At 39.7% G+C, this 10,537-nt stretch overlaps 1 protein-coding gene across 1 annotated transcript; it reads left to right on the top strand.

Moving 5' to 3' along the window:
* The first annotated feature begins 1,115 nt into the window (after positions 1 to 1,115).
* LOC126394326 (lymphocyte antigen 6D-like) lies at positions 1,116 to 2,076 on the top strand. The gene is made up of 3 exons (XM_050051079.1): positions 1,116 to 1,267; positions 1,544 to 1,642; positions 1,777 to 2,076. Exons 1-3 carry the CDS (start codon positions 1,222 to 1,224, stop codon positions 1,923 to 1,925), a joined length of 294 nt encoding a protein of 97 aa, XP_049907036.1. The 5' UTR covers positions 1,116 to 1,221; the 3' UTR covers positions 1,926 to 2,076.
* Positions 2,077 to 10,537: the final 8,461 nt, after the last annotated feature.

The following is a 10,537-nucleotide window of genomic DNA, read 5'->3' on the forward strand; positions in this document are numbered from 1 at the left end:
TTTCTGAGAAGAGGCAAAGCTGGATATGGTAAACCAAGCTTTACTTTCAAGGAGAAAGATGAGGGATTCTTCCCAAGAAGCGATGTAATCGCAAAACTCCCCAAACCTCAGAGTCCCAGCAGTTTGTATTCCCCTGCAACCTGGACAGGTGGGATATTGAGTAAAGGGGCAGGTGGGATATGGATGGAAGGAGGGAGGGGGGTGGATGGAACGAGAGTAAGATGGAGGGAGGAGTTTAGAGAGGATGAAGGAGGACATATAGAGGAAGGATGATGATGATGATGGTTCTCTTGCTAAGCGTACTTTAAGGCATTCTCAGGCCTATGTTAAAATGTTTTGAAGTTGTCATGTGCAAAAATAATTTAAAAAAAAAAAAGATTTGTACCTGTTGAATTGTGTATTATAAATAAAAATACACATGGATTTGAAGAAGCGTCTTATTTAATTCAGTACAGACATGTATAACTGGAATATCTTAACCCAGGGAAGGAGGGAGAGAGGAAGAGGAGAGAAGGTGAGGTGGGGGGAAGGGGGGTAGGAGGGAGGGCGGGGGGAGGGAAGGAGGGAGATGGCTCAACTTACCCCAGACACGGGGTAAGTTGAGCCACGAGACCACTTTTTTTGGACATGCTATATTTTCAGAACAGTTATGTTTACACTCATTCTGTTTGTTTGTAGGGATGCACAACATCCTGAAATATATGCACATATATTAGTTAGCAACAAAACTATAATAGCCTTGATGTAATGATCCTGAATATGAAAAGTGGCTCATCTCCCCTACAGTATTAGAGCTCTTTGAAATGGACCACCGCGCCTAAACAGTACTTTTTACTCTAATAGGCTACTTTAAGTACATTTTGTTGCTTAGACTTTTTTTTTTTTTTTTTTAACTTTTACTTCAGGTGAAACCTTGAATGTAGGACCACCTCTGCTTCCTGACAGACTGAGTGAAACCAGATGAATCACAATCAGAAAATAACTTCACTAATTTTCATAATTTGCCCATAGGTTTCAAAAATAAATGTCAAATGTCCAATGTCGTTGTAGAAATCAGTGAAATACCTGTGCTCACTTTGGGAGGAGGCTTTGTGAAGAAATGTAACTGTCAGGTTTTGAAAGAGGACTGAGGGGTCGGACTATAAAAGAAACAGTTCACATCTTCTCTCCAGTTCTCCTCTCACACGGCTGATTAAAAGTCTGATTTTCTCCTCGTTCACGATGCAGTGGTTTGGAGCTCTGATCCTCTTTGTGACTCTGTCTGCAGGTAGCAATTATGATTTATGTCATGTGTATTGCCATAAGGTGTAATGATAAAAATTATCGATTTTTTTTTTTTTTCATTTTGATCAGGCTGTTGATATTAATTTCTGCTTTTAATTTTCTTTTGTTGTGAGAAAAAACTTAATATTTGCACTTTCTCTCATTTTTCTTTGTGTTTTCTTCCTGTATTTGTCTCTTTTTTTAGGTAAATGTATAAAACAATGAGTGTTAGATTTGAAGTATCTTAAACCATTTGTGACACTATTCTGTTTTTGTATAGCATTTGGACTGAAATGCCACATATGTCAAGGCGAAACCTGCACCAACCCACAAACTTGTCCTCCCACCGCTGACCGTTGTGCCATCACTAAAGTGAACAGTGAGTTGTTCTTCCACAGTTAATATTAAGTATTTCAAATAATTTTTTTATCTATCTGAGCTGATATATTGCTGTGTGAAATGCCTGGTGGCTTTTATTGTTGAAACTGAGATTTTTTCCTTCCCGTGATGTAGATGCTGTCGCTAAGACATGCACAATTAGTGGCGGATGTGCTGGTGCCACACAGTGCTGTGAGACGGACTTGTGTAACAGCGCCATACCCACTGGTTCCAGTGTCCTCCTCCTGCTGGTATCCTCAAGCATCATCACACTCTTTCTCTGAGGCTCAGGAGCAGCCACAGCTGAAGAATATTTGTCTTCTGTCTTACCCATTGTGAAACTCTGGAAGAACAAAAAAAAAAAGATCCAAAATGTAAAAGCTGTGAATGACAGCAAAATGAAGTTTGCTCAATAAAAAAACAATTGATCAACCACTGAACTGTTTAATTGTTGTTGTTTTTTTAAGATATTTTTTGGGCATTTTTTGCCTTTAATGGACAGGACAGCCAAGTGTGAAACGGGGAGAGAGAGAAGGGATGACATGCAGCAAAGGGCCACAGGCCGGACCCGAACCCGGGCCGCCGCAGCAACAGCTCTGCACACGGGGCGCCCGCTCCACCACCAAGCCACCGACGCCCCTGAACTGTTCAATTCTTAAAGTTCTGCAATGCACAACCAGCAAAACTAGCTTTGTTATGAAACCTTAATTAGAAACATGAGCCATTACATGTGAACAATCACAAGCAAATCATTAACTTAAATGTTTAGGTGTTGATCTGAGGAATAATAAAGCAGATCAGTAAACTTTAAGTTTTTGCACCTCCTGCTTTGATGCCAGTGGTTACCTTTTACATTTATCACCACAAAGTGCTGATGTGCAACAGATTCAAAGTTCAACTAAGTGTCTCATCACTTTAGACACAAATACAGTGTAGAGAATATTTGGTGTCAGATAACAAGCTGGATGAATCCATCAAATAACTCAGCTACACTTTCTTTTTAGAGGTGGAAGAAAAGATGAGGAAAGGCAATGTGGCAAATATAGTACACTGAGAATAAAGCTAAACGGAAACTAGTTTATGCAGAAGGCTAACGGTTACACGTAAAAAGTACTTAGTTGGGCAAATCTAAATTAAAGTATAGCTGCTGCGCAGCGATGGGTCGGGTCCGGGCATTTTTAGGCAATTCTGAGCAACAAGCAGAAGAATTGGAAGACATTAAGGAATTTAGCAACATAATCTGCCTTTTGCATCAGCAGAGGCTTGAACTCTGAACCTCTGAGACTAAGAAAACAAAAATCTGAAAATACACATATTGCATCTAGACAGCATGGAGATGTTGGTAATTTGTTTGTAACAATGATTGATTTGCTCCATAAGTGAAAAACTGATGTTAAACTAGTTGAGCTATGTGCAAAGTGAGAAGCCTCAGATGGTTTCACACTGAAGTATTGACACTGGATCTTTGTGCAAAGTTTGGTTTATTTTCAAGCATGAGAAGGCAGATTTTCTAGCAGAAAAAAGACTTGAATATGCTGCACAATGATCAGTCACGCTCAAGCAAGTTTAAGCAATAAGCTGGAGCACAAGAAGATGATTATATTACAATGTGGATTCTGCACCAGTCAAGGCTTGAATCCGCAACTTCTGGAACCTAAGACAGTCATCTACCGCTCTGAGCTAACTGGCAAGTAGCAACTCAACAGTGGCTTCACAAATTGAGTAAGCCATTCACTGTTGTGTAGGAAAGCAGCCATCCATGCATGGAAAGGCAGATTTGAAACCACTGTAAAAAATTCAGTTATTAAGACAAAAATCTGAAAATACACATATTGCATCTAGACAGCATGGAGATGTTGGTAATTTGTTTGTAACAATGATTGATTTGCTCCATAAGTGAAAAACTGATGTTTAAAATTGCCATTTTTACATTGACTCCAATTGTTCACATTAGAGCAAAATTCAAAATGCTGTCAAAAATTCAGTTTTTGAGATAAAATTCTGAAATTTGCCACACATCATCTACCATGACTCTAGAATTTTGTCATTTTTTTCATGAACATTGAAGATTTATTTAGCAAGAATTTGCATGTATATGTTTACAGTACCGTTTACAGTCAAACATTTTGATGCACTGTAGGCTCAATTTTTGATAAATCAAAAATCTGAGAAACATAGTTTTTGTAGGACAGTCTGAAGATGCTCTGTAGCAAGTTTGGTGTCAATTGAGCAAAAATTGTGGGAGGAGATAGGTTTAAGAAGTTTTACAGTTTTTGAAAAAAACAGAGTGATGAACTTCATAATTTTTAATAGGTTTAAATGTACAAAAGTTTCTTCAGTATTGGGGCTACAGTTTGATGAAAGTTGTGAAGTTGTAGCACGTATGGTTGATTTGTTATGAATTTTCAAAGTTTTGAACTTTAGACGCTTGCTGTAGCGCCACCATCAGGACTATTGGCTTGAGTTTACAGCTGAGGATATCTGGCATGAGACTGGACCTTTGTGCAAAGTTTGGTGAGTTTTCACCCATGGGAAGTATGATTTCCTCGGAAGAAGAAAGAAGAAAGAAGAAGAATACCTAGGATTACAATAGTGTCCTGGCAGCTTAGCTGCCCGGACCCTAACTAGAGTCTGTGTAAGATGGAGCTTATAATAATTGTCTTGTGAAAACTTTTAGTCACTTTTGCCAATGTTCATGTTTTCAGCTTATTGTAAAGATTATATCATCATCTTCGGGGTAATTAAACATATGGATGTCGAGTTTTTCCTCACAAGAATAAACATATACAGAGAGTGCAACAACCATTTGCGTTCTTTTGCACTTTACTTTCATAATCCAGGTGATATGTATTCACTGCAATACAAAGATCGTTAACATTGGCAATAATTCAATTAGGAAACACTTCCCTTCAGCGTTTCAAACTCTGTTGAGTCACAGTGGAAACACCCAGATGGATTTCACCAAAAATCTCCTCCACTAAAATACTGGTCAAGTCATTTATTCAGTGTGTTGATAAAATCCTTTTATATCAATCTGAAACTTTTTTCCCCTCACAGTAATTAATGTGTTTTACGTGCATGTCTGATACAAAAACATATTATTAGTATTAGTATTATTCCAAATGATGCTACTGGTCGTAGTATCAAGAATATAAGAAAGCAACACAATGACTTGCAACTTACAGCAATTGTTTTATTTTTCAAAAAACATAATTAAAATAATTTAAAAGATACTAAAATCCCATGATATTTCGAAAACAGTGATGACCCTAGGTTATTTCAAGCAGGGTATTTTAATGACTTAACCATTGGTGTGCTTTACTTTCATGCCAGAAATCACTGTGTAAGAGCAGTGGACTGTATGAAAATAACTGAAGTAGCCACTGGTTTGTACACCGACGTTTTGAAACCTCAATTTTGGCGTTTTGGCCATCATGTCAAAATGGTATCCCCAGATTTGCAAAAAACTCCCACGAGATTTTATCTTCCATGTTTTAAGTGATCATTTTCACCCGAACCATTACGTTTCCCTGACCAAGTGCTTTTTGTGTCTAACCAAACTTTAACCACAGCTTTGTCACACCATAAAACAGTCATTCATTCACTACTGTAACCACTTATCCTGCTAAAGGTCGCAGGGTGGCTGGAGCCTATCCCAGCTGACATTGGGCGAGAGGTGGGGTACACCCTGGACAGGTCACCAGACTATCACAGGGCTGACACATAGAGACAAACAACCATTCGCACTCACATTCACGCCTACGGGCAATTTAGAGTCACCAATTAACCTGCATGTCTTTGGACTGTGGGAGGAAGCTGGAGTACCTGGAGTCATAAACCAGTTCAGGGAGGACCCAAATGCAGAGTAACAGGCAGGTTAAAGTTTTAACGTACCTGATAACAAACATCCAGAACAGACAAGTACCTAAAAGTCCAAATGAAAGAAGAACCAAAACTAAACTGAAAACCAGCCAGGGAAGCACGATGAACACAAGTAAGAACTTGGGGCAGAAATACAAAACGCAACACGAGAGACGAAACGAGAAACGACACCATGAAGCCTGGAATGAACACAGGACAAACTGACAAGGAACAAAGGGAAACACACAGGTTTATATACACAGAAAACAAATCACAAGAACAAGACGAAGCTGGAGCAGGACACAGGCAAAAAGAGGGAAATGGGGATTGGCTAACAGACACATAGTACCCACAGTGTTTTCATACAAAGCTGGTTGACAACTGGAGTCCCTTTTAAAATGTGACGGTGAAAAGCATGAAGAATATATGCAGAGGTGAGTGTTTCATTGCTCTGCTGGTTTTCTGAGGAGCTTAGTTCAGCTGATAAGGCAAATAAAGCCAAACACTTCTTTTAAGCCCTGCTCTGGATTAAATCAGCTGAGCATAAACGGTTGGAAGTTTTTAAGGCAAAGCAATAACACAGTATGTTTGCTATAGTCACATTTCTTGGCATAAAATGTTGACCTCAGACTTCAGTCTCAATCAGTCACTATTTACATACATCAAAATGACCACCACTAACTGTGTGTATATAAAGACCTTAAAGGGAAGACAGGCATAGTGCAGGCAGATGTAGAAGAAGAAACAAAAACCTAATGAATACAATGAGTATAACGAGTATAGTGAGCCCTCGTATGTCCAGGAAGCTGACAACATTACATGTCTATGTACAAATCATCTGTTGTGGTCTGGTGCTTTAAACCAGTGGTTCCCAACTGGTGGGTCGCGGTCCAAAAGTGGGTTGCAGGTGAAGAAGAGGGTTGGGGAGTAAGTTACTTGTTTAAAATACAAAATGTGAGTAACTGTATTCCATCACAGCTCGAGCTTAAGTTGGTGATTTTCTGATTACAGTGACTTTAAAAATACACTGAACAAAAATTTAAACTTCAAATTTCTTCAATTCGTGTCAGTGAGCACTTCTCCTTTTCCAAGATAATCCATCCGCCTATCAGGTGTGGCCTATCAAGATGCTGATTAAACAGCGTCATTACTACACAGGTGACCCTTTGGGTGGTCACAACTAAAGGCCACTCTAAAATGTGCAGTGTGATCACACAACACAACGCCACAGGTGTTGCAAGTTTTAGGGAGGGTGCCATTGGCGCTCTGCCCTGACAGTTTGTGCAGAAATTCTTTGTTTGTGCAAACCAGTTGTTGCATTAGCTTGTTCTCCCACAGCTGAGCAGTGATGGATGTACAAACAACATAGTATATTGCTGTGACATGGACTTGTGCAACAGCGCCACACCCACTGACTCCAGTGTTTTCCTCCTTTACTTCCTCAGCCATCGTCACACTCTTTGAGCAGCTACATCTTAAGAATATGAGTCTTCTTTCTCACCCAGTTTGTACAGCTCAAGAACAATAAACACATTTCCAACATACGAAAGCTGTAAATGACTGCATGTCAGTGTTCATTCAATAAAAACACAATATAATCGACTCAAGAACGATCAGTTTACATGCTCCCTCTGAGCATTCTTATACACAGACATAATGTCAGTTTCCATTTGCAAGCAGATGACACTCAGATCTATTTATGCTGTGATCCAACAAAAAACTATCAAAACACAATTAACCTGCTAATCACAAAATGTCCTACAGCTTAATGCTAACAAGACAGAGATATTGATGACAGGACAAGATGCCTGCGTGCAAACGTTCAGATATCAAACAGTCTGGGTTCTCTGTCCCATTCAATACCTCCACTTTGCAGAAATCTTCAGTTTCCCCTCAGTTTAGACAAACATACAAATTCAGTAGTTCAGTCCGGCTTTCACCATCTCAGAAATATTTCCAGGATCAGATCCAGAGCATTCTTGTCTAACATGTGGAAGCTGTTACTCTTGCATTTATAACCAGTTCATTAGAATATTGCAATTCCTTGCTCTCTGACATCAGTAAAAAAAATCCCCCAGCTAATTCATAACTCTGCTGCCAGAATCTTGACTCGGACTAGAAAACATAACCACATCACACCAATCCTGGCTTCCCTACACTGGTTACCTGTTGCTTTTAGAATTGATTTTAAGATTTTACTGATTACTTACCAAGCCCTGAGAGGCCTTGCTCTGAGTTATATAACAGATCTCTTACTGCCCTATGTCCCCTCTCACACCCTGAGATCCTCAGATGCATCTTTTCTTATTGTGCCAAGGTCTAGATTAATTCACAAAGGTGACAGAACCTTTGCAGTCAGAGCTCCTGCCTGAGGAGATCAAGGGTGTAAACTCAGTCTCATCTTTTAAATCTTTTCCGAAAACCTATTTGTTTGGAATTGCCTTTCAGGGATTTTAACTGTTGTATTGTTGCGTGTGTTACTCTGTTATGTGTACTCTGTTTTTATTGCTTTTATCTTGTTTTATTTGCCTTGTCCTTTGCACAGTTTTGTAAAGCACTTACTAACTGTGTTTTGAAAGGTGCTATATTGATAACGTTTATTGTTATTATTAGTTTAAATCATCTAATGGAATATGTTACAAATTACGTATGCATTCAGTAATCTGCAGTGGAATACATTTTAAAAATAACCCTCCCAACACTGATCAGGGACAGCTGTCTATCATCCTGCATCACCACATCAGGGTTTAAAGCACCGAAATGGCAATGATGGTAAAAATGGGTACAACTGACATGTTCTCTCCCACTTTGTCACAGCTGTTGTTGAAAAACGAAGCACTGAGGAGATTCACTGATGATGTTAATGATCTAGTCTGCAACATCTGCATGGCTGTTTCTCTGGAATACCATGGGAGGAGGCATTCTGAGGAAACTTTGGGAATGAGACTGAGAAGTTGGACAATAAAAGGAAAAGATTTAGGAGAGTTCACATCTTCTCCTCAGCTCTCTCACTGGGTTGATTTTTCTTTCTGTTCACGATGCAGTTTTATGGAGCTCTGATCCTCTTTGTGTCTCTGTCTGCGAGTGAGAACAGCTTATGATTCTTGTGCTTTGGCTTGACATCATGACACAAATGAATAAAAGGTTAGTAATGTTTTAAAGTCATTGTGGTTGTGACGTCTGGTTAGGCAGTGTGATGGGACGTATTATTTTTGGTCTTATTATATAATTAAATAATTTTAAGTAATATGCAGATATTGATATTTAATTTTGAATAATAATGAAAGAGGATGCAAATATCTTTTCACAGTGGTTGGATTTTTTTAAATACAATTTAACGCCAATGTAAAGCCCCTCACTGAACAAACATATGACCATGATGAGCGACGCCCCAAATTGCACAGTGGGACCATAAAAATGACTGCATGGTGCATCTTAACCACACATGTGTGACACTATTCTGTATTTCTGTGTAGCATACGGATTGCAATGCTACACATGTGAAGGCTACTCGTGCACAGAAGTGTCAACTTGTGCTGCCGGCTTTGACCATTGTTCCTTCTCTGATGTGATTATCCGAGCTGGCATGTCTGGTGGCTTTTATTGTCAATGAAACTGAGGTTTTTTCCCATCATGTCACACAGGTAATTTGACCAAGGCATGCATTAGCAGTGATGGATGTACAAACAACATACACTGCTGTAAGATGGACTTGTGCAACAGCGTCACACCCACTGGTTCCAGTGTCCTCCTTTTACTGGCATCCTCAGGCATCATCACACTCTTTCTCTGAGGCTCTGGAGCAGCTACAGCTGAAGATTATGATTCTTCTTTCTCACCCAGTTTGTACAGCTCAAGAACAGTAAACACATTTTCAACATGTGAAAGCTGTAAATGACTGCATGTCGATGTTTGTTCAATAAAAACCATTGAATTGTGTAATTCCTGAAGTTCTGCATTCACATTATCACATGATTCATTTTTGATCTGAGGAGTAATGAAGCAGATCAGCCAACTTTAAGATTACGCACATTCTGCCTTGACGGCAGTGGTTACTTTCGACACTTACCCACAACTTGCTCAAGTTCAACGCATTCAAAGGTCAACAGAGTCTCTTACCGTTTGAGACACAAATGAATGTAGAAAATATTTTGTGTCAGATATCAAGCTGGATGAATCTGTCAAATAATGTTTTACTTTATGCACTTAGATTCTTTTGTCTTTTGTTAAAGGCAAAATTGGGCTACATTTTCTTTTTAGAGGTGGAAAAAAATAGTAGATAGTTAGACAATGTGGCAAATATATGGCACGCCACAGCTAATGCAAAGACTCATGGTTTACAGAAATGTACATAACTGGTCAAATCTCATATACACTTAAGTTAGTTCAGTTGGTTTGCAGGAGCTTAAATAAACTCAGGGCTCAAGAGACCAAGAAAACCTTCAGAGACATGACAGAGGGTAAAATGAGGCAGAACAGTCCAAAAAGGAGAAATGCTTTCCTTGAGCTTACTGACAGGGCCTGATTTATGGTAAACTTCCTGCACTGTTCCAGTCCTAGCACTCTCATGTTCTTTGACTTTTCCACTGCTTTCAACCCCACAAAGCCCTGCCGCCTAAGATAGAAGCTTCTGGCGATGCTACTGCACCTCAGCACCACATCCCTGGTTATGCACTTCCTCATTGGCCAGCCACAGTATATCAGAGTGGGTAGCTGTACCTCTGAGATTTCTCAGATTTCGACACACTCTACACCTCAGACTTCTGTTACAGCACTAGTTCCTGCCACCTCCAAACGTTTTCAGGTGGCTCCTCCACAGACCAGCCACCGGGGGGGTCAAAGGACAAAGATGCTGGGCCCAAAGCTCAGGGGGGCTCATGCAAAGGTCAGTGACCCTTTAAAGGGGATCAAGTACAACAATTTACAACACATTCTCACTCTGACCTCGTCTCATATTAACGTTTGGTCATGAACTTTCCACGTCCAGATACGACGTGAAAGGTACCCTGGGTGCGTTGGTTGTTGACGTTCCGGG

Source organism: Epinephelus moara, chromosome 8 (assembly GCF_006386435.1).
Source record: "Epinephelus moara isolate mb chromosome 8, YSFRI_EMoa_1.0, whole genome shotgun sequence".
Taxonomy (NCBI): domain Eukaryota; kingdom Metazoa; phylum Chordata; class Actinopteri; order Perciformes; family Serranidae; genus Epinephelus; species Epinephelus moara.